Consider the following 25,826-nt stretch of genomic DNA (forward strand, 5'->3'; position numbering starts at 1 on the left):
AGGGGCATCAAGTTTCTCAATTATTTCTCCATTCCTTAAGACAGTCACTCCTATGTCCTACTCCTGACTTTCACTTTTGATGATGGGTTTTATTAATGGGATTTGGAGTGAGTTGGGATGGACAGGCTCTGACATGCTCAAAGTCTGTGTTAGCTGTGTCAATTGGTTCCTAATGTCATCTGTAACTCTAATGGTATGTTCTTGACATTTGGACATTTGTGTAAAAATTTTCATTTGGCCTTTGCATAAATAGATTGAAGGTATCTTCTAATGAACTCCCATGAGGGGGTTGATATGCATCGAATGTAGACCCTTCATTCGTTTGAAATGATTGAGGTTGGGAAAGGAAGTGCTCATGTGGTTGGGCTACAAAATCATTTTCTCATGAGAAATTTGGATGAAAGTGTGAATTAAGGTGATATGCATCAAAGTCCGAATGGTAGTTTTTCTCATGGTTCTGGTAATACATTCCCTCACAGTTGTGTGTGTGTGTGTAACTGGATTGACCATACAATACCTCCTTAAAAGTAAGTATTATAGGGCAATCATCCGTCGAATGAGTTGAAGTTTCACACACAACACACCAAACCTCAATTTCATGGTAAGTGGGTAACAAATGGATAGTGTCTGGTTGCAAATTAAAAGTGGTTTTCCTAGGAGGGTATAGATAATCTTTAAGAGGTTTAGACAAATCGGATTCAAAATGATTATTTTCATCATGATAAGTATCTTGTGCAGACATATTGTAGTAGTATTGAGACATGAGTGTAAAGTTGACAATCAAATTGCAGGTAAAGAATCAAAATGATATGAAAATGTTGTTTAAGAATTTTACCTGATCTCAGTCTCATATACAATGCACAAACAAAAATAAAGTAAAAGAGAAACAGAGTTACCGATTTTATTAGGAGATGCTTATTCTTTTATTTTTTTTTATTTTTTTTTGTTCTTTTTGTTTTTGCCTTAATCTCCCCGGCAACGGCACCAAAATTTGACTGCACTCTCACCCTGCAATTAAAACACAATAAAAACAAATCATAATAAAACTTTTATATTTTTTTTTATTTTAGTGAGAGGTTTATACTCGCCAGTGTACGAGTGCAGTTGTAGTCCAAATTTAAATTTATATTTTCTGGATGAATCCAGGTCGTCCACTGAGAGATTTATTTATGGCAAAAGAAAAAGAATGTCACACACATTCACACGCATTTAGACAAATTGGCAACAAGGTTTTTTATGGGTTTTTTTAAACAACAGATACTAGAAAATAAAGTAAGGCAAAAATTGAAATAAACATTAAACGTAAAAATATGAATTTGGATAGTGCTCGAGTTAAGACAATTTCAGTACCAACCCGTTGATTCCCAAATTTTAGCATAAAAGATTAGCAACATTAATTTAATTTCAAATATGAGGGTTTGTTATTAAATGCAATTAGAGATGATGATAGTACTAGTTTAAGCAATCCCCATACATGATATGCGGGATTCTAATTTAAGCAACTACTATAAATTCAATTACAATTAATATACAAAACAACTAAATTAATCATCCGGGTTTGGGTATGATAGCGTTTCCAGTTCTAGTAACTCTCATACATGGCATGAAAGCTCTAAGTTAGGCTTACGCTCCAATCCAAATCTAGTGATTTCTTAATAATTAAGACACACTCATATTGAAATTTAAATTAATGTTACTCATTTAAAGCGCAGTTTTCTTTGGGAATCATTGGCGTTGGACACTGTCTTGCCTTAACCTAAGATTAGATTTAGCTACTCATCTCCATTTATAAATTAATTGACAAGAATTTAAATGACATAATTTGAATAACAGAATTTAAATGACGGGAATTAAAATAGTTGAAACTAACCGGCCATTTAAGCGGTGAACATTTAAATGACAAGAATTAAAATTACAGAAATTTAAAGGCATAAACTAACCGGCCATTTAGGCGGTGAATAATTAAATGACAAGAATTAAAATTGCAGAAATTTAAAGGCATAAATTAACCGGCCATTTAGGCGGTGAATAATAAAGTAATAATAAATGATATAAGAATTTAAAAGAAGAAAGGAAGGAAGTAAGATCACAAGAGAGAATACTAAAGAAAAGGGGAAAGAACAACAACAATTCTCAAAGAGAGAATTATAAGAAAACAACTAAACTTTGATTCAAGAATAATAATCACACTTACAAATGCAATCAAGTGAGCTATTTATAGGCCACAAGATGCAATACAAACCACACAATTTCAATTATTCAATTAGACATAATTATATCTAATGGGCACTCACACACTTAAAGTTAAATGGATTTTAGCTATAATACACACCTAACATTAAATGGATTTTAGCTAAAATACAAACTTAATAAAGCACTCATAAAGTTAAATGGATTTTAGCTATAATATCCACCTAATAGTTAAATGGATTTTAGCTAAAAAACACACCTAATAAAGCTCTCACATAAAAAAATAAAAATAGATTTCTATAAATTGGTTTTTAATCTTCATTAGGATTAAAAATAATTCTTGAGCCTTCTCCAAATAATATCTTCCATGGGTTGCTCAAATTGGGACTTAATTCTTCATGGGCTTGAATTCTTCATGGACTTTAATTTTTCATGGGTTTGAATTCTTCATGGACTTGAAGTCTTCATGGCTACAAAAAAAATAATTTAATGTTATTAATAAATTATATATTATATATATGTATTACACATGGCACATATATATATATTAGATTATATTATATATATTACATGCATGCATATAATGATGTATATGTATTATATATAATTTTATATATTATTATTATTTACTTTAGAACTTCATTTCATTCATCTTTCAATTTAAACTTGCATATAACCATAAAATATATATTAATATCTAATTTAAGTCATTTTTAAGATCAAAAGAAGGGTATAATTATAACAAAATTTTTACAAAATTAACCACTAATCAGCATTTCTGCTTTAGGGCACTCCCTGCAGTCGATTCAATCAATTTTTCGGATTATTTAAATACCAATCTTTCTCAAAATATCGTTTTTATAATAAAATGCTTATTTTTAATTAATCCTATTTTTTTTGTGTATTACAGCGGGCATTATTAGAGCTGCAATTTTAGATTTCTTCGCTATAATTTGGCGATGGCAATCCAAATAACAAACAATTGGAGTCAAGCCTAAGAAAAATAATCATCAAATGTTGACAGAACTAAATGTCTTGAGAAATTAAGGTTGCGTTCTCTTTATTGTTTTTAAATCATTTTTAGTTTTTAATTTTCTAAAATAATGAAAACGCGTTCTCTTTACTGTTTTTAAAAATATATTTTTGAAAATAAAAAAAAAATTGTAAAGAAAACTCAAAACAACAAAACGTTGTTTTGAATGTTTTCATTCAAAACAAACTTTAAACTCAAAACACATTTATTTATTCATATTTTATTATTGTAATGGTAAAAAATATTACAAAATTCATTAACTTTAAAATGTATATATATTTTTAATAATATATTAACATTAAATATATATAATTTACTAAATAATCAAATTTATTGAATAAAATATTATTAAAAAAATATTTTCAAAATTCGAAAGAGAACGCATTTTCTAATTTTCTGTTTTGAAAAATAGTTTTCAAAATGACAAAGAGAACGCGTTTTTAATTTTTTAAAAATAGACTATCAAAACAGAAAATTAAAAATGAATTCAAAACTCAAAATTAAAAATTAAAAAAGTAAGAGAACACAGCCTAAGATTCTCACATTGTCATGGAGTTAGCATCTTTTCTAACCAAGTTAATATGTTGCTAAAATATATATATATATATATAGACATGTCATAAAAGGAGCCGTATTTGTATTTGTATTGTGTTAAACATGGACACGATGACTATGCAATTTTTAAGTGCGTTTGATAGTGATTTTATTAAAATAATTTAAAAAATTATGAATAAGCATGTCAAATACTCGATATAGATATTCTATATATCGAAAACTTATAGACATTGTATGGGTTTTTTTTAAAAAAAAATTAGGACAATTTTAAAAAATAATTTGTATTTTATATCAACATGTAAATTTAATAATGAACTCTTTTGTAAAGATTTTAATTATTTGTATAATTATGTAAATTTTAAATTTATAAATTACATTATTTTATAATTAAATAATAACATAATGTGTGTATATTTATTATTGTGTCTTCTTATCCTAATTTTTTTAATTTTTATTGTTTCTCGCGTTCATATCATGTCATGTCAATATAGTCATATCCATATTGATATAACTTAATATATATATGTATGACGTGAAGAATCGTTGATCTACTCATAGATGATTTGAATGTAGCAAAGTAAATATTTATATTATTAAACATATTACAAATTGCTTCTTATTTTCCTCAAATAATTAATTAAGTTTACCTTTGGATTGATCATATGCATAAGCAAGTATGTCAGACAAGATGAATTAAAATAAAAAAAAAATAGATTTAACCATACAGCATCGACCTATATAAGATATCATATCATATATATATATATATGTATAATTGTGCTTTATGAAGATTACTTATGTTATAGGTAAGAGCCATTTACTATTGTTAGTCTTATGATGATATAATTCATCATGAAAAAGAAAGAGATTTATTTACCTACCTTATAAATTAACCATATCATATCATCATTTACCCTTAACCATCCATGCATATTCTTATTCTTAATCATGGAGATGCAGGCAGCCGCCACACTTTCTCCACATTATTATTATTATTATTATTATTATTATTATTATTATTATTATAATAATTATTATTATTATTATTTCTATAATAATAATAGCTTCCTAGCTTTCTTTTATTATTATTATTATTATTATTAAAAAAAATTAAATTATTCAAACCGTTGGAATCGAACTAACCCAAATTGTTAAATCGTCATTTTTTTTTTTTCATTTGGACAGTCAGTGATAAATTAGGCTGTTGAAATAATTGACCAAAAATTAAGGTAGATTTCGATTTCATAATAACTCGATAAAAATTAAGGTAGTTGCTTATGCCTTTTAATTAAATATTCTGAAAAGATCTCTGTTATCGGGCATCATGCAACAAGTCGTGGTCGTCGTCGTCGTTTCATCATTTATTTTATTTTAAAATTTTACATCATATATATATATATATATATAAATTCCAGAATGAATGTTGCCTAAGCCGCCTCACTTTTCATCTGTGGGTGGTCCCGTGGCTATATAATCAGCATCTAATTAATTTTCTTCTTCGTCTTGCTCATAGACATTTCTTTGAATGGAGAACTTTGCAATGTTCTTCCCTATGCCACCACGACCACCACCACCATCATCATCTTCTTTCTCATCACCAACAGTGAAAAGTTCTAATTGTGTTCGTCGTAGTACTAATGATCTTATAAATCACAACACTGAGAATCCCGACATGCTCTTGGGGTTGAGTAGTTCGGATCATCCGACAACATCATCAGCAGGGGTCAAAGGTATTAATAATTCAAAGACGAGTACTACTGGAAGCATTTGGGGGTCTGGAATTGACGATCATGATGAATCAAAATCGAGTAAAAAGAAAGGAGAGAAGAAGACAAGGAGGCCGAGGTTCGCTTTCCAAACGAGGACCCAGGTTGACATACTCGACGATGGCTATCGCTGGAGGAAATACGGCCAGAAGGCTGTGAAGAACAACAAATTTCCAAGGTCAGTTCCTATACAATATTATTTAACCCGCCTTTTCATACAGATCCCCAGTTGATACATACAGATCAGAAGATAAATATGTATTAAGCAAATTAATTAAAGGGTTTAATAATAATGTACTACTGCTTCTTCCTGCAGACTAGCTAGGCTGTGTTGCAGATATGATACTGATTGCACCGTTGCCTGAATTAATTAGCTCTATTAATTAATATCTGCATCTTTAGCCAGACTTTCCAGCAAACATCTTAAAATTAATTGTCATCAGTTGATCCTGCACAGATTAGGGATATTATTAAGACACAGTTATCAAGCATGAGAGTAATTAATTCTACCCAGGAAGAAGATAAGATTTTCTTTTTGTTATTTTCCTTTCTGTGAGAATCAGCAATAATTAAGGATGTGGTCAAAAGAAGAAAACTACAAAACAACTACTGAAACTGACAAGACAGAAGAAGAGACTAAAACTGATGATAAAGAGCAAGCTTTTGAGATGAAGACCTTAAATCGCTGTAGACAAGTGCCAAACTGATGAGAAAGACTATAAATTCTGATCGAAGGGGCTTGCAGTGAGTATGTACGTGTATATGTATATGAGTGGGGAAATGTTTGCTTTAAAGGTTGACAAGACAAGCATGGAGTCTTATCATCATCAACTGATGATTATTTGTCTTAATTACATTGTTCGATTGGCTTGAAATTAACAGTTAATTAATCTGTTATATATATATATATATTTGTTGGATTGCAGAAGCTACTACCGATGCACACATAAGGGGTGCAATGTGAAAAAGCAGGTGCAACGGCAGTCCAAAGACGAAGGTATTGTGGTAACCACTTACGAAGGGGTCCATACACATTTGGTAGAGAAGCCTACTGACAATTTCGAACAAATCTTGAGCCAGATGCATATTTATCCTCCCTTTTAATCATATCATCATCCATCATGATCAGTTAGTTGCATGGCTGATGCCTATGCTAGCTCTTATGTTGAGATCTTCACACACTAATTAAGAAAGCTAGCTTAATTTATGTGTGTGTGTGTGTGTGGCTCATCATCATTTGTATCTATTAGTTGAATAATTCTCCAAACCCAACTAGTATGAAGTACCTGCGCCTGCGCGCACCAGGCAATTAACATAAATTTCATGTTCTGATTCTTATTTACGTTTTAAAAGTTCCAACTGGAATACACATAACACACACACACACACACCTTCAGTTGCATTAATTGCTTGCTCATCAACAATAAACCCAAGAGATATCAATGTATCTTGATTATCAGGATTTATTGATTAATATCAGTAAGACTGAAGCCAATAGAAGAGGATACAAAACATTCCAATTTTCCGAACTGGGAACAAGGGGGAGGCCAGAAGGGACAAACACATGCCTCCCAACAACAGAAACCAAAACATAGACAATCAAGTCAAGAGCATGGCATGCAGCTGTAAGCTATGCCAACAACCAATAAAACATCAAATCATTATGCACATAAATCTTACAAACTTCATGTAATTCACAAAGAAGCTTACCTTAATCTATAGGACTTCAAGCCATAAACCACACTGCAGTTGACTAAGAGAACAATAGAATTTGATTTCTCCCCCATAACCCATAACCCATAACCCATAACCCCTAACCTTGATCATGAATGAAAAATATAACAGTAATTTATTTTTCTGCATGTGGGGTAAGGAGAGGACCAAATTTCTATTTATAATTATAGATGTAATCTCCCATCAAGAGTTATCAAGAGTTGTATATATCTTTTAAACTAAATAAATTTTTAGCGATTAATTATCTTATTAAAATCTTTAATTATCTCATCAAATAAACACTATCATATTTGATAAAATATTTACTGAGTTACAAAATAATTTTTATAATACTCATAGATATTACTTTTACGATTTAATAAGAAAAAAGTAATGTGCGCAAAAATCGTACTAATTTTTTTTTTCCAATTTGGCTATAAAGTTATATCGTTATTAAGTTGAAATATTAATGCCATGACAGTTATATGTCAATTTTCTGACACAATCTCTTCTATGTACCACAATACTAACTTTCAACCTAACATAACTTTTAATGAAAATAATCATAATGGTCCAACTTTAATGTATTTTTTATAAGATTATTTCTGTCAACATCACTCTAAGACAATTATGTATACAAATAGAAAATAAGAAATATTATAAACACATAAATGAGCTCAAAGCATCAAATGTATAAACTTAATAGAGTCGTAATACAATATTTCTAATGACACCCAAAAATACTCATCCTTTCAACATATTCATTAAATGTTTTGGACAACAATCCTTTTGTCATAGGATATGCAATCACAAAATTGGTGTTAATGTATTCGAATGACACTCTTTGTTTCTAAACTTCTTCTTTAACAGCAAAATATTTAATTTTCATATGTTTAGCACCCTTAGAATACTTGTCGTTTTTAGAGAAAAATATTATTGCAAAATTGTCACAATAAATTTTCAACGGCTTGGCAATAATGTTGACAACCCGAAACCATAAAATAAAGTTCCATAGTGGGCTCAAAATATGCCACGAACTCAACTTTCATAGTGGATACAATGATGAAAGATTGTTTCACACTTTTCCATGAAACTGCTCCTTCAGTTAATGGAAACAAGAAGCCAAATGTAAATTTTCTAATATCAACCATCCAACAAAATCTGAATTTAAATATTCAATCACCTCAAGATGATTGAAACTCTTATAAGTGAGCATATGATCTTTCATCCCTTGCAAGTATCTGAGAACTTTCTATGTAGCTTTCTAGTAATCAAGACTTGGATTACTTTAATTAATATTTGTTCAGAATTTCTACAACAAAACTAATGTTTGGTCTGGTACAAGTTTGCACATATATTAAGCTCCCAGCTACAAATGCATATGGAATATTTTTTGTTATCGTTCCAATTCATTTTTTAGACATCGCATTAGGTTAAATTTATCTCCCTTCTAAATTAAAATTACCCCTATTGATGAGCATTTATTCATCTTAAACTTTTCTGGCCTTTTGAGACAACTCCATCAATCCTTATGATCTATCACATAATATTTCTATTTTTATCACATAGATTATTTCTCTTATATCTTTTATTTCAAAATTCCTGAGAGATATTTATTGATTTCATGTAAGAAACTAAAATCATTAACGGTTAACAATATATTATCAACATACAAAATCATAAAAATAAACTTTTTCTTACTGACATTCTTATATATATATATATATATACCAATCAACGGTGTTTTTTTGAAAGTCAAAAGAAGTAATGGTATTATTAAACTTAATATACCATGGACATAAGAGTTGTTTAAGTTCGTATATTGATTTATTTAATTTACACACCATGTATTTCTTTCCCTTAACTAAAAAGCCCTAATGTTGATTGATATAAACCTCTTCCTCCAATTTTCTATTAAGAAAAACAATTTTAACATCCACCTAATGTAATTTTAAATCATAATGAGCGAGCCACTAAACTCATAATAATTTTAAAAGAATATTTCTTAGACAGATGGAAAAGTCTCTTTATAATCAATGATATTATATTAAGTAAAACTTTTGACAACAAATCTAGTTTTATGTCGTTCAATATTATCATTTGAATCATAATTGATCTTAAAATTCCATTAACATCTACTTATTTTACACTTTTCAGGCAATTCAACGAGATCCTAGACTTAATTTTGATTAATAGATTTTAACTCCTCTTCCATGGCATGTAACTATTTAGTAGAATCATCATATTTCATGACTTGCGTAAATGAAATTAGATCATCTTGTAGATAAACCACATAATTATCATAAATAACTAATCTCCTTTTCTTTTTTAGATCTCCCTAATGGTACTACTTTTGGTTCAACTATTATCGATTCATTATTGACATTTTCATCATGGAGTGTTTGATAATTTATTTGTTGTTTTTGACTATTTTTTAGTTGGATTACAACTTGCAAGAACAACCATATCAATTTTGGGCATAGGAACTTTCACCCTAATTTTTTAAATGTTAACATCATGTATCATCATTTTCAATGAACCTCACATGTCTAAATTCAAAAATTCTAGTATTGTGACTAAGATAATAAAATCTATACCCTTAAACTTTTTAGGATATCCAATAAAATAATCACTGATTGTTTTAAGGTCTAATTTATTTTCATGTGGATTATAAATTCTTATTTCTACTAGGCAATCCAAACATATAAGTGTCTTAAACTAGATTTTCTATCTATCCACAGTTATTTGAAATTGCTTTACTAGAAACCTTATTTAGCAAATACACGACAATCTTTAATGCATACATGCACAAAGATAAATGTAAAGATAAGTGACTCATCATGTTTATTACCATTTCCATTAGGGTTCTATTAGGCCTTGCAACAACATTATTTTGTTGTGGTGTACCTGACATTGTATATTAGGCACAAATATCATGTATTTCGACCTTACATTTTGTTATAATATTCACCATATCTATTCAACCTTACAATTTTCACATTTTTATCTAATTGCCTTTCAATCTCTTTAATATACACCTTACTTAGATTTATCATGCAATAGATAAATGCAACTATAACGTGAAAAATCATCAATAAAGATGATAAAATATATTTCTCCACCAAATGATGGAGCATCCAAAGGTCCACAAGTGTTAATGTTTATAATTTCATGAAGTTGTGTGTTATATGTGACTCTTTTTTTAGTGTGTTTTGTTTGTTTATTTTTAATACAACCAATACACACTTTAGGGTCAATAAAATCTAAACGTGAAAGGATTTCATTCTTTACTAATCTTTATATTCTTTTTTTATATATATGACTCCAAATATTTATGCCAAAGTAGAATTTAGTACTAACATTATGATGCAAGGTCATCAAAGTCTTAACAAAAACATTATCAAGTTTAAACTTGTAAAAACTATCACATAATATTTTAGATCCAATAAAACTATTATTTTTAAATAACTTAAAAGATCCAAAATAGAATTTAAAAAAAAAAAATCTTGCTACATCATATTTTCACAAAGAAACTAAATTGCAAGAAAATGTAAGCATATAAAAAATTTCTAATAAATCTAAATAATGTCCAATATCTAAAGTTAAACAATAAGTACCAATGCCTTCAATAGGAGTTTTGCTTTTATTCTCTATGAACACGAAACTTTCATTTGGTTTTATAGTTCGAATCATAAGAAATCCCTGCATTGTATTAGAATATACGAGTAATGCAATCATAATCAATCTACCAAGTATTATATGAAACTTCAGTAAAGTTTGATTCAAAACATATTATAGCACAAGACTTGCCTTTATTTTTTAACTAAACTTTACGTTTCAGGCAATCTTTCTTATAATGTTCATCTTTATTACAAAAGTGACACTTAATGGTCCCATGTTCCTTCTTATGAGCACTTTTAGAAAATTTATTAAGGTTATGAAAACCTTTTTAATTTCTTACCCTTTTCACTTTTTCTCTTAGAATTTTTTCTAGTTACTTGATGACTTAGAAGATGACCAGAATGAACTCTTTAATTTTTTAATATGGTCTCATTTTGAACAAGTATACTGGTTAATTCATTTACATTTCACTTATTTTTTATAGTGTTGTAATTCATTTGAAATGACACATATTGTTCAAGAGGTAAGGAATTGAGTGTCAATTGTACCAAGAAATACTCATCCATATTCATTCCCAAAGTTTTTAATTTTGCTGCTAAGGTTATCATCTCAAGAATATGCTCATGCATGATACATGAACTATCATATCTCATGATGGTTAAAGTACTCATTATTAATGTACCAATAAAAGATTTATCTCAAGAACATGCTCATGCATGATACGTGAACTATCATATCTCATGATGGTTAAAGTACTCAATATTAATGTACCAGTAAAATATTTATTTATAGTTTGAGAACGTCTTTCCATAAATTTCATAAGTTCTTTAGTATCATCAATTTTAGGAAGAGTCGTCTTTAAATTATTTGCAATTGTCATCTACATAAATATCAAGTTTAATCTGTTTGATCTTTCCTACACTTTATAGAAAATCTTTTCATTATCGCTATTTTCACCAGTACTAACAGCATGTTTCTTAGTTGAGAGTGTCAAATCAAGATCTAGAACACTTATGTGAAACTAGACTTGCTTACTTCAATTAGAGAAATTCAATATGCTAAATAGAGGGCTAAATAGAGGAATAAATGAAACGTGCGAATGTTGTAATTGAAACATGTGCAGATATTGTGGATAAAATTAAAATACTCAAACTTTAATACTTTGAAATATAAAATTTCAGAGTTCAGATCCAAATATATAACATAAATAAACATAAGGTATAAAGTTTTTCTTTGAGTGATACTAAAATGTACAAAAATAAAACAATAATTAGTAATTGTATATATACACTAATTAGATCTATTTTACTATCATATCGCCATCGGAGACGAAAACGAAACGATCAGAGATGCACAACCAGAGAAAACCCATGATTGTTGGGTCACGGCGAGGGTGTAATGCCCATGGCCGATCTATCTCGATAAAGGTGAAGGGGCGTGCGCGCAGTCGGAGAACCCACGGCAACGAACAACCACGGCCAGCGTCGAAGCGACAAAGGCGTAAAGCCAAGGCCGATCGCGACATGATGAAGGCTTAAGGCCATGTCCAGAGAAGACCAATAGACGTGGCCCCAGAACTGCCATTAGCCGTCGGTCATCGCCGGCAACCGCCACCAACCTTTCCAGCGACATTGCTAATAGATGAAGAGAAATTTAAAATAATTCACAAAGGAAGCGTACCTTGATTCATTAATACTTCAAACCATAATCACCAGTGCCAGTAGATGAGTTTAATTTTTTATCTAAGATAAAATTTTAATATATAATTTATTTTATCGGTTGATGTTGAAATTGAAATTGAGGGCACGAATAGCGAGAGACCATGCAAAAATTATAATCCCAAGATAACAACATAATTTGATTTCTTTCTTTTAACTAGAGATTGCAAATGGCCGGTTGGCCCACCTCACAGCTCGACTCGGTACTGTAGCAAACGGGCAAGGCCAGCCTGCCCAGCAAAATGCGAGTTGTGTCAGGCCAATGATATATGCTGGCCCATCAATTAGTCCTCTAAAATGGCTCGGCCCGGCCCACCAAAAAATAAAAAAATATTTAAAAAATTATATTTTTAATTAATAAACACAAAAAATTATGTTTGTAAGTAAACATTATATTTTAAAAAATATTTGTTACATTTGAGAAAAAAATATTTAAAAATAAATGACCCACGAACTGACCCGACTCAGCAAGCCCTGGGTCGGCCCCGCCTGCCTTAGCCCATTTATTAAGGGCTAGAGGGCTGTGTTGGGCCCCAATTTCTATTGTCTCGGCTCGGCCCGGCCCACCTCTCTCGCAGGCCAAATTGAGCCCGACCAACCAAATGGGTGGGCCAAGCGGGAGGTGGGTCAGGCTAGCCCGGCCCGCCCATTTCCCATTTCTAATTTTAACCACTAACATTGATGATGGATGAAAAATGTAATAATAATTTATTTTTTTAATATGTGAAATGGGAAGAGAATTAAATTATTATTATTATTATTATTATTATTATTATTATTATTATTATTATTATATATTTTAAATTAAATAAATTTTAATAATGAATTATCTTATTAAATAAACACATTCATATTCGATAAAATTAGGGTTGGCAATGGTTTGGTTTGGTTTCGGTTTTTGCCAAAACCATAACCAAACCAAACTTAAATTACTAAAACCAAAACCAAACCATTACCCATTTGGTTTTAAAAATTTAAAACCATAACCAAACCATTCGGTTTCGGTTCGATTTCAGTTTAACCATGGTTTTTTTAGTTTAATCCATATCAACAAACAAAGACAAATAGCATTCATAAAAATTTTTGATAATTTCACAACAAACAAAGATAAATTCTAATAAAGTTACCTTATTCTTGCATAAAGTTACAAAACTTATTGAATATAAAATCACATTTCTAAACCTACAATTGTTAAGATCAATAAATTAATATGTGCATAATTAAATTGTAATTTAAGCTAAAAAAAATTAGCTACGAAAGTTAATACCTTCATCAACAACATTAATATATTCTTCGTAAATTGATGCATATTCATCTGAAATGAATGAGCCAACTCCATCTAACAAAATTATAAATATAAAAAATAAATTAATATGAAGAGAGATGAGGCAGAGAGCGAGAGGCAGTGAGGGTGAGAGAGATCGAGAGCGAGCGAGAGCAAAATGGGCCAAGCCCTAGCGAGAGCAAGAGAGATGCAGAGAGCGAGGGCGATTGGCGAGCTCGCGCGGAGGAGCAAGAGAAATGAGGCAGAAGGGGTGAGAGAGATTGAGGGCAAGCAAGAGTAGGGGCCAAGCCCTAGCGAGAGCAAGAGAGATCCAACGAGGGCGAGCAAGAGCAAGAGACATGCAGAGAGCAAGGGCGAGAGCGGGCGGACGAGCCAGAGGTAGCGAGGGTGAGAGAGAGGTTGAGAGAGGAAGGAGAAGAGAAGGGGAGAAGGGTTTGCAAGCAAGACAATTGGGCTAGGGTGGGCTGGGCTCAGGTGGACGGGGTTGTATATAATATATATTATATATACATATTATACATATTATATTATATATATAATATATTATATATATTCAGTTTGGTTCGGTTCGATTTCGGTTCGGTTTTGGTTTGATTTTAGTGAAAATCATAATCAAATCATACCCATTGAAACAGTGTTCGGTTTTTTTCCCGAACCAAACCATTACCCAGTCAAACGGTTTTTAACCGCGTTGACTGGTTCGATTTCCCACGATTTCGATTGCAATTGTCATCCCTAAATAAAATATTTATTTTAATTATCATAAAAATTACAAGATAATTATTGCAGCAGCTGCTTTAAGGACACAGCTAGCGTTGTCAAAGAGGGTTGCGACTAGGAGGACACAACCTCTAAATAGGCCGATAACCAAAAACACAAGGAAGGAAGACGCTGAAACGAAAACCCTTACCCAACTGATCTGCTGCGTGCGCCTTGGCCTCGTGGATGATCACATTAAGAGGAGGAACCCAACCCAACTGGGTGTGTGTCGTGTAGCTAGCTAGCTAGCTAGATTATGATGACGTACGTACGTACGTGATCCATCAACTCGTCAGTGCCAGCTCACCTGTACATACGTTGAGATATATAAGAGACGTATCATCATGCATTCATTATTCGTTACTTGGTAAGCTAGCTAGCTAGCTAGCTAGGTTTAAAAGATCGATGCTTTTATATATATATATATATATAATTTGATTTTCAAGGGAATGGAGGAAGAAGAGACATGGTTAAAAAGGAGTTGATGGGAATACTTTTACTATGAGAAAATTATAAAAATATTATTTTTTTAAAATTATTTAGAGATTCTATATATTTAGATTCACATATAAGTTTAACTCAATTCAAATAAAAAAAAAAAAATTGGTCTACTTAACTGAATTTATCTTAATGTAAAGTTGAATTCTTACTTATCCAAACTAAAATTTTATTGTTGATATGATCATTATTCTCTATGTCTTTAAAAAAAATATTATGTCATTTATTACATATTGATCACTTTACTTTATCTTTCCTTAATATAGGGATTAATTTACTTGTCGAATAGTACTAGTTAAATTGGATTAGGTTTAGATTTATTTCTAGGGTCATATTTGTTCTTTATGTTATGCAATTTATAAATTATATGTCTGTACATCAACCAAAATTGTCTAATACCAGTCCAAGTACTTAGTTTGGTGCTTGTTCCAATTCATGGTATTCTGATACCATTGTGCTTCTTCATTAGAGATTCTAAATTTCAATTTTTTTTTTTCAAACTCCATATTCTTAGAGATATACTTCCAAATTTTAAGATAAACTTTCAAATTTCACATGCTCGCTTGTGACGCATGTGAAGGACATGGTACAATTTGATTGGACTTTTTAATATAATTATCACACAAAATTGTAATTTGAGGATATTGTGTAGCGTTATGTGAAGTGATGAACTATTGATTTTGAGTTATCTTGTTACTTAGAGATAAAGTAAAGGGACTTAAATTCATAAACCGTATCTCTATAAATAACAATAGAGATATTATAAAGAAACATACTCATCATAATTATAATTTATTTTATTTATTTTAATTTTTTTAATATAAGATTTTTGATTTTCTAGAGTTGGGAGAAATTTGAGGCAAACTTTGAGATTTCAACACAAAAAAGGCTTAATATAGGAGTCAAAATAATCATATTCAATATTTTTATATTAATTTGAATTCTTTGTTTTCTTTTTTTGACTCAATGAACGAAATGATATATTCAATAGAAGATGAATTTGGACGAAATGTGTCCAAACATGTTGGGGGCGGGGGGGAATAGTAAGGCTGCCACCTACTTTATCGGCAAAATTTATATTTTTACTCTTTGTATTTTTATATAATTATTTAATTTTTTATTATTTTAATTATATTTTATATGTATATTTTAAAATTAATTTAATTTTTATATTTTAATATTTTTAATATAATAAATTAAATTTTTCGTTTTTCCATTACATTTATCTATTTAGATTTTTGAATCAATTTAATTTATATATTTTAATATATATAAAAATAAATTTATCTTATTTTATTTTTTATACATTAAATTACAAATGTTAATTATTTTAAATATAATATTTAATATAATTAAAATAACAAAAATTAATTATCACACAAAATGTTAAAATATATAAATTAAATTAACTAAAAAATATACATCTAAAAACAAATTATAACAACCAAAAAAAAAAAAAAGTATTCTACAAAAATATAATATGGCCGGCCCCTACTAGTAACTACTAACTACTACTAGTAGTAGTAGCGTCTGTATAATGAATGTTTATGATATATACTTGTCTCACATCATCATCATCATCACCTGTCTTTTTAGTTGAAAAAAAAGTTGAAATCGACATCCTGTCTCCTTTCTTGCACCACACTTCGCTTCCTTTTCTCTCTCTTTCATCCCCTTCCTTCGTCTGAGCCGCTTGTTTATTCTCATCTCTAGATTTCAACAATTTCAAAGCTCCAAAACAAGCCCACAAACAAGCGGACAAGAAGGAGAACAGAACACACCTCTCTCTCTCTCTCTCTCTCTCTCTACTCTTGATTTGTCCCTTGTTCCAGTTACCCCTCCAGTTAGTTTCAGCACTATAATACATTATCTTGTGTTTCATTTGGCATTCTAATCTAATTTATTAGTTCTGTACTGTTTCCTAAACAACCTGTCCGTTTCCAGGTTTCTGGGTCGGCGAATGAATGGCTGGGAAAGGCAAAAATCAATTCTTCTTATGCTCCAATTCTCTCTGTGTAAGTTGAGTAGTCACTCTTTCTCTGCTTTCAATTGATGTATATTCCGTCTTCTCAATCCATCGTTCGTCTGCCTAAGAAGCCCGCTTCACCTTGCTAGTAATTTGGTTAGTTTATCAAGTAGAACAAACTGTCCTTCTCATATTCTATCACAATTATCTTGTATAGGGAGAAAGGTAGATACTTCCTATTTTTGGATTCTCCAGCAACTCCTATGTAGGATAACTACCTTCCAGATTAGTTCAACTGCTCTTCCAAATATTCAGTTTGCGATTAGAGTTCGACACTACGAGCCTCCGTGAATTGGGTTTCTGACGTTTTCCTTCTTTAGAAAAGCCATCTGCTCTGGACTTTAATTTAACTAATCTTGTCTGTTTCTTGTCTTCCTTATTTATATGGCTCCAATTACTGGCGTTCATTGCTTAGTTTGTCTTGTGGGACAAGCCTTTTGAGGGCTTTATTTGGTTTTGCCTGATTGATAGGATGGAAGGAAAAATGTTGCAGGAATGAAGCTGCGAGCTGCTATGGAAAGGGAATTGAAAAAATCTCTTTGGAATTTTACTGAATTGGGACGACGAGAAGAGGGTGCCCGCTTTGCCGCACAAGTTGGGTCCAATAGCTCAGGGGTTAACAAGAATGCAGGTGGTTTCGAAGTTGATTTGAAGCTTGGTGGATTAGGAGGTTCTGGGGCTGGCTCTCTGGACAAGTTGAAGGGACCAAGAGGATCCACCATTGTGCCATCAAAGCGAACACGTGCTTTGGGTGCAACTCTTGATGTCTCCTGCTTAGTGGACGGCTGCACATCTGATCTCAGTAAATGCAGGGAGTATTATCGCCGCCATAGAGTGTGCGAGCACCACTCCAAGACCACGGTTGTGACTATTGGGGGCAAAGAACAACGGTTCTGTCAGCAATGTAGCAGGTATAATTGGGCATTATTGTAATGTGTCTGAACTCTGCTCTGCTGATTGCCTTAAAATCAATTTCTTATAGGGTATAATATCTTGTTACTGCAACTTTTTTGCAGAATAAATTCCAAGAGCATGCTGTTTTGGTAATATGTTGACATATATGTACACACACACACACACATATTGGGGATCTTATACTTTGGCAGAGAGTAAACTTTGAGGTTACCTTGTGATGAGCCTCACAAGCCCCCCTCCCCTCTTGCTTTCATGTCATAATATTCAACCATTGCTCTCATCAGTATATTAAGATTGTCTTAGCAAACCTTGACCTTGGGTCAAGGCCCCATCCCTCTTATAGAAGAGTTCCTTAATGGGAATGAATGTCTTCTTTAACTTTTGAGTGCTTTTTTCTTTAGGGTTGCATGGTAAACTCCAAAATGTTAGCTTCTCTTAATTGGAATACATGTCAGTTTCTTGGAAGATATCACTAGAACCTACCTTTATGCTCTTGATAATACAGCTCAACTTTGAGATGTAGAGATCTTCTAACTTTAGTTTGTTTCTGTTTTTCTTTTTGTAGATATTTTCTTGGTTAGTGTTGGGGAAGGGGCTATGCTATTGTTTGTTACTCTGTTGCCCGGTATTTCCTGGGAAACATGACTGATTTCTCCTTGGCATCTTACCTGGGCTATGCTATGCTATTGTTTGACACAAACAGCTTTCCGCCACGTTGACAATCTGGCTTTTGAAACGTTTCGGATTTTTTTATTTTTTTTTCCTTTTTCTGCTAATTTGTCATTTCGTAGGTTCCATTCTCTGGAGGAGTTTGATGAAGAGAAGCGAAGCTGCAGAAAACGCCTTGAGTGCCACAACCGACGTCGGAGAAAATCCCAGGCAAAAGCCTTCTACACGAGCTCCGGGAGCTCTTCACTGAATCATCAAGGTTCGAGTTCTTCCCTAACATTCTTCCTAAATATCCTGTTCCAACTACAGGCTACAGCTTAATATTTTTGTTATCAGCCCTTCTAATTTCCAGTTGGTTGCCTATCTATGACCTTACCAAACTGCAAATGTGGCAACTAATGCTCTACATGTTTTTAAAAATATGTTTCTTGAGCCAAATACATGGTTTGGTTAATATCTGTTCCCCCTTTATAGGTGCAAGATTTTTACAGTTCAGTGGTCCTCAGTTGCATACAGCCTGCACAACCTCTAACCCAGGCCGTGTACCCACATGGCCCGGGACAGCGAAGCAGCAGCGGGAGTTCGATGTCGTGGATCAACAAAGCCGACCTCTAAATTCTTCAGCCTGCATCTATGGGGGGCGGGACAACAAATTCCCGTTCTGGCTCCATAATGACAACGCTGAAAGAAGCTATGTAGCACTCCCTGAAGTTTCCATCCGGCAGCAGCAACCTGCCAATGGCTGCAACTCATCAGCCATTGACAACTCCAAACGTGCTCTCTCTCTTCTGTCAATGCATCATCCATTACATGCTTTACCAACTAGGTTGGGCCAATCAGAACAGCAGAATGTGGTTAAGTTCAATCAACCAGTGGGCAGCAGAATGGGTTTTGGTAGTCCTGTTCAATACCCAAGCTCACAAGGGATGACGAAGGCGCCGACCACGCTTCCGGTTTTGGTTTCTCAGGTCAGCAACGCCACCAATCTTTGCAGTGGGATACTTGAAGTACCGCCTGATGGTTTGTTGGAAAAGGGGGTGTCACAAGTGCTACCATTTTCATGGAAGTAGTTTTGCTTACTTATAATGGCCCTTGTGAGATGTCTACCAGTGCCCCGATGAGCTAGTAATTAGTTGGATATATCACCGGCTACGGATTTAATTTCTTATCCCTGAAAACCTTGTTGGATGCTATGTAGTTTTGTTTGATGATTCAATAACTAGTTGGATGCGCCACTGATTCTTACTGATGAATTTAGTTTCTTAGGCACGATTGTCATTCATGATCTGAAAGATTAAAACTTCATGATGATCTTCTACATTTCCTTTGAATGGTTATAGTGGAATTGGATTGCCTTAGGCAGTTAGCGGCAAAAACCCTACCACTTAGCATGCCATGATGAAGAAATTTCCAAAAGAGAAATCATGAAGCCAACAGACAAACACAGGCAAATCTATCTAATTCTGCATCATAGTACGAGAATGGTTTCTTACAGCAACAAATTTCTTGTGTCATTAGGAAGAAAAAGAGCTGAAGCACAAAAGAAAAATTTCTAAGCACAGTGAACTAGATCAAGATTTTGTACAGCACAGGTTGAAATACAAGGAAACATGGAAGGAGGAGAACATTATTGGTATAAATGCAAGGATGAGAAATTATGTGCTTAGTGCTTTTCCTCTTTGTGAATATCTTTCCCAGGAATCTCCTTGGGTTTAGCCTTCTCCATTTCCCTGAAAAAGAAACAATGTGGATCTTAAAGTTATTTAGATGATACAACAAATATATATACAGGCAAAGAATACTAATGGGTGATACAATCGCATATGTGCATGCAAAGAACAGCTAGACAAGATGGAGCGGAAACAGCCTTTTTACAAAATATGCGTAAGATGGCGTAGAAGGCCAACTATTGGAAACTGAAGAGTCTCGTACATTGAGATTGACTTTTTAAGATATAGTGTGGGATTGACCAAGGCTGCCATAAAAGGGGGTGAACACTGTACATAAGCCCCTACACTAAGAATCTACACTTTTAAACTCGTCTATGCATGGTGCAAAAGCGGAGAGACAAAAAGAAAGGTTCTCTTCTAGCTACACACAAAGTGAAAGTAGAAGCATTCCCCCGAGCTCTGTTGTTTCTCCAAAATGCACAAAATGCTCCAGATTTTCTTCCATGTCTTCTTGCAGAATTGCGAGCCAAAGAATGCAAGAGATCAGTCACTGCGGCTGTCGTGACCCAAATAACTCAAATATACGGCTCCAAATATGGTGAGAGAGTCATGTAGTAATGCAGGAGATGAGATCCACTGATTCCTCATCCTTTTTGCACAAAGAGCGCCAGACTGGTAGACAGTGGCTTCTCTTCCTCAGGCTATTGCTAGTAAGTGTGGAGCCAAGTATAATAGCTCAAAAACCAACCCCACCTTGGCTTTATAGGTGGTTGATGTTGTTGTAATGGTGATAATGGATAGCCAAATAGCCACCTATGGGGCCCTCCATTAGGATAACAGATAATCCTAACCCAACTGTTATTTGTATCCTATCTTACTGTCTAAAGTCAAAAGTTTATATTATGTATTAGCTTCGAAAAAGCAGCAAATCATATTCAGACAAGGCAACCCTCCGCCCAAGTCCAACTTTATCTTTTCACTTGCATTCAACTAGGAACAGCATCAAAAATAGATAAACAGAAACACACAAATAATTACAATTATTAGACCGGAACGATTATCTTATAGAAAACGATTAAATTTGGTGAATTAGTAGACGACTCACAAATTGAAAAATGAATACGTGGGATACTTTGAACCATAGAAAATTGTAATAGCAAAACAATTGTTGTTGGATAGACTCAATACAACTCAATGGTGTTGGTTCAAACTCAAAACCTGATCTTCAAGAGCTACTTCACCAAACCATGTAATACTTCCACTCAGAAAATAACAGGAAATCCCAACTCCAAATCGATTTCAATTGGAAGCTGCATCTTCCGCAAATTTCTGGTGTGAATGCATAATGTGGCAACGCAGAACATGGAACCAAGATTGTAGCAATGATAAAGCTGACGCAGAAGAAGATGCCACCTAATTCCTAGAGTAATAATTTGCACAAGGAACCCCACATGCCAGCCACAAATTTGGCGGAGCTGATCTGTACAAGTTTTACAACACAAGCCGTCTTAATTTTTGTTCTCTCTCTCCATAATTCTCCTAATCTATTAGGAAATATCATTTACTTGCTATAATGGAGAATTCACTGGTACTTGGCAACTGCAACAACAGTTTTAATTTTTGCACTCAAATGTTCTATTCAACACATCTCTAAACCGCATTAAAAACGGGGGGAAATAAAGAAAAACAAAATCCATTTCTTTCTTTCTTTCTTTCTCTTATCTAGTTTCCTCTCTTCATTCTTTCTTCTTTCCTTAGATTTTCAAATCAAAAGAAACAGCACAATTCATCTAAAGAAAGAAAAAAAAATACGTGAGAAAGAGATCTGCAGTACAACAGCAGGCGCAATGTTTTTTTCCTTTATTTCTTTTTCTTTTTTGCTAATCAGACAGCCCACGAACGAAAAAGCTTAACTTAATAGGTATCGTTACTGTACTTCCAAGAGACAATGGCATCTTGCAGCCCAATTTCTGATATAGGAAATTGAATTCAGTTTATTGAAACGAAAAATAGAAGGCATTGAGATGCCGAAGGGGAGATAAGGAGGCGTACTTGGCGGCAGTGGAGGACTCTTCCTCGAGCCACTGGCGAATCTGACGAACGTTTCGCCTGAACATCGTGGCCGATTGTTTCACATCGCTCCTCATCAACAGAATCACTGCGCTCACCCCCGCCACTGTCAGAATGAAGTTCGTCAAAGCCATTTGATGATCTTCTCTCTCTGCCAAAACCCTAATTTCAGTTCTCTTGGTTAAGCCTCGTAGCGTGATTGATCGGAGGAGACGCGATTCTTCAGACGGTCTCTGAGCTGTGGGCTCCTTCCTTCGTCATGTATTTGTTAAATGGGCCTCACTTGGGCTTCGCTGATGGCCCGTAATTAAACCCCAGAAAAGTTTCACGGCCCATTCTAAAAATTCAGTTTTATAACATGATTAACATGTAATAAATGTATTTTATTTACTTAAACATAAGATATACCTATTCTTATTTAAATAATAATATTATGATTAAGACAATAATTAATATTACCCTTATAACATATGCATATGTCACAATATTATTTTCATTTTTTTTTTTTTGTTAAAACAATTTTGCTCCAAAAAAGAAAACGTTACACTTGAAATAAGAGACAACCTTATGAAAATAAAAAGTTAATAAATTAGCAAGTACAAGCAATTAAGCTAAAAACAACTTTCACTTACTAATATATAGTTAATTACATGCATGTGATATTGGCACGGCTCAATCAGACTAAAGATCCCAACCACTGAGAGCTTTGATTTAATTGAGCCGTGCCAACATCACTCTCTTGACAGTTAAACTAGGAAGAAATCAGAACATACTTAGCCAGCCTCCTGCCCCATGGTGACAACTGACCTCTTCTTCTTCTTCTTCTTCTTCTTCTTCTTCACCAATCACCATTAACGCATGCATGAACTTGGGGTCAGTTCACATGTATCTGGGCTGCGTGTCTCAATGTTGTTAGCTTTTAATTATGAGATTCGGTGGATGAAGCTAACGAGGACGGTGGTGATGGATGGAGAAAAGAAAACCCAAATTTATTTATGGGCACAACAAATCATGAGGTCCGAGAGGAGTTGAATTATGTCATCAGAAAGTTGAGGAGAACAAAAGGGGAAAATATAGTTAAGACGTCTAAATCTTTGCTTTAACAATACAAAAAAAGTAGTAGTGATCTTAATTTACCCAATTTTGCAAAGTCCCCTCGACAAATTAGCTGCAAAGTTAAATCAATTAATGGCCGAAATCTTGCGGCATCACTGTGACAGACAGACAGACAGACAGACAGACAGACAGTCTTTGTGTTGTAGACGATTGATGAGAGAAGAAAGAAATTAAAGCATGAAGAGGCGTATGCCCCAATCCAAAAAAGCCAAAAATGGTGAGCCAAAGCGAATGCGCTTTCTTTATGGCTACAGATTCTCTCTCTACCGCTCTAAAAGCAAAAATCAAATATGGGTCGATGGATGGATTAGTTTGTGGCGGGCGAGTATCCATCAACCAACGTACGTACAAGCCAAATTCATCGGGTCGGAGAGAAGATCGATCGATCGATCGATCGAGATCTACATAAAAAGAGGATTAAGAATCCCAACAAATTGACAGGGCAAGGCATGCAACTGTGTCACCACTTGCAAAAGCTGAGAAGCAGCAGGTGGAATATCTTATCTGAACATTGGAACTTTTATCAATATCTAGTACCTGTCCGAGCAAAGCAAACCGATCCCACTTGCCTCATTAATTGACCAGTCTTGCGCCCTTTATTTTAATATCTTCTTTCTCTAATATATTTCATTCTGCCACCACCTACCTCCAGTATGTTGCCCATTTTTTTTTTTTATTTTGTTGTCGTTTCTTTTTTTTTTTTTTGCTTAAATAACACTTGTTTACATTTAATTTTCACTAGTTTTGGAGCACTAATTTTCACCAGTTTAGAGAAGCCATTAATTAACTATCACATATAAAAAAGTTTCTCTTTTTTTTTTAAATTTACCTCTCAATTTTGCCTAATGAGCATTGCCATTTACTAATAGTATTGAAGTCGTACTTTGTGGTTAATTTGTTAATACGTCTTGTGTTGCCCTAATGTGTTATTTTTAAGCATAACTTTTTTTATAGGGATGGAAACACAAAGTTTTGATAATGTGTATCTTCCTCAAGTTTTCATTGGTTGAATTCCAAAAATTGGTTAGGTATTTGAATCACTTGAGGAGGCATACACTTTTTACAATGTATATGGACAAAAAATGGGTTTTAGCGCTCAAATCACGAATAACAAAAAGACAAAGGAAACAGATGAAACCATATGTAAGTTATTTGTTTGCTTCGATAAGGGAAATGTTAGACCAAGAGGTGCTATGGCACACAACAAGAGGGGGGTGAATTGATTATTTTAAAGACTTTATAGAATTTTGAAATTCTTTTGATGGAAATGTCAGCAATGATAAACAAACTTAAATAACACAAACACAAGAGAAGAATACAAAAGATTTATAGTGGTTCGGCTTAACCCAAGCCTAATCCATTACCTTAACTCTTCACTAAGGATTTTTTAAACCATCTACTAAAACCCCATACTTAAACTAAGTAGGTCCTGTAGTCCGAGACTAAGAATTACAACCTCTCACTCAAATGGGTCATCTAGCTACACAAGATAGGAAAATAACAACGATACAAATGAAAGAGAGAAGTTAAGAGTTAACACTCTTAGTTACAAGTTCTCTCACAATGAAAACTAGGCTTAACAATAGATTTACAATGATAGATCGAAGCCTTGCATAAAAAAATATAACAATGAAAGCACAAACTCTTGTAAAGCTCGAATAAACTGATTTGTAATATCTATATCAACTCGTTTCCGTCCATTAGCCTCCTCAAGTTCATCAATGACTTGTATAAATAGGCATTCCAAAAGCTTTGCTCGAAACTAGCTGTTTGTGACTGTTGGGATTTGAAAAACTAGCCGTTGGAAGGATTATGCGAAAAGAGATAATTGACAAAAGATAATGGATAGTCGACTATATTTTCAAGTAAAACTAAGATATAGTCGACATACAAGAAAGTATAGTTGACTATTGCTCAACAAAATCAAGTGATAGTCGACAGATACATTCACATAGTCAACAGATACAAAAATACAACGAAATTTTACAATAGTATGCACATACATAGTCGACAGAACAAAAGTTATAGTCGATTATCCTTATATAATAGTCGACATAATAAAATATATTCGACAAAAGCCATATTTAGTCGACAAAACATCAAGTATAGTCGACTATCCTTAGGTATAGTCGACTATCCTCAGGTATATAGTCGACTATTCATAGGCATAGTCCACAAAGCATATACACACAGTCGACTATTCACTTAGAAAAATAGAACAC

At 33.0% G+C, this 25,826-nt stretch overlaps 3 protein-coding genes across 6 annotated transcripts; 2 read left to right on the plus strand and 1 right to left on the minus strand.

Moving 5' to 3' along the window:
• Nucleotides 1-5,236: 5,236 nt before the first annotated feature.
• LOC127804300 (probable WRKY transcription factor 45) lies at nucleotides 5,237-6,882 on the plus strand. Its single transcript, XM_052341147.1, has 2 exons — nucleotides 5,237-5,722; nucleotides 6,471-6,882. Exons 1-2 carry the CDS (start codon nucleotides 5,304-5,306, stop codon nucleotides 6,646-6,648), a joined length of 597 nt encoding a protein of 198 aa, XP_052197107.1. The 5' UTR covers nucleotides 5,237-5,303; the 3' UTR covers nucleotides 6,649-6,882.
• A 9,862-nt stretch (nucleotides 6,883-16,744) lies between these two features.
• LOC127804920 (squamosa promoter-binding-like protein 16) lies at nucleotides 16,745-19,983 on the plus strand. Of its 4 annotated transcripts, none has more exons than XM_052342022.1 (5): nucleotides 16,745-16,981; nucleotides 17,083-17,156; nucleotides 17,656-18,075; nucleotides 18,871-19,007; nucleotides 19,223-19,983. In XM_052342022.1, exons 3-5 carry the CDS (start codon nucleotides 17,660-17,662, stop codon nucleotides 19,816-19,818), a joined length of 1,149 nt encoding a protein of 382 aa, XP_052197982.1. In that variant the 5' UTR covers nucleotides 16,745-16,981; nucleotides 17,083-17,156; nucleotides 17,656-17,659; the 3' UTR covers nucleotides 19,819-19,983. The 4 variants fall into 4 exon arrangements, with proteins under 4 accessions (XP_052197982.1, XP_052197980.1, XP_052197981.1 ...); XM_052342020.1 differs by having other exon boundaries at nucleotides 17,083-17,153; nucleotides 17,636-18,075; XM_052342021.1 differs by having other exon boundaries at nucleotides 17,083-17,153; nucleotides 17,658-18,075.
• Nucleotides 19,984-20,188: 205 nt separating this feature from the next.
• Nucleotides 20,189-22,731, minus strand: LOC127804921 (uncharacterized). The gene is made up of 2 exons (XM_052342025.1): nucleotides 22,471-22,731; nucleotides 20,189-20,478 (listed from the first exon to the last, which is right to left on the minus strand). Exons 1-2 carry the CDS (start codon nucleotides 22,620-22,622, stop codon nucleotides 20,412-20,414), a joined length of 219 nt encoding a protein of 72 aa, XP_052197985.1. The 5' UTR covers nucleotides 22,623-22,731; the 3' UTR covers nucleotides 20,189-20,411.
• Nucleotides 22,732-25,826: the final 3,095 nt, after the last annotated feature.

Source organism: Diospyros lotus, chromosome 6 (genome assembly GCF_014633365.1).
Source record: "Diospyros lotus cultivar Yz01 chromosome 6, ASM1463336v1, whole genome shotgun sequence".
NCBI lineage: Eukaryota > Viridiplantae > Streptophyta > Magnoliopsida > Ericales > Ebenaceae > Diospyros > Diospyros lotus.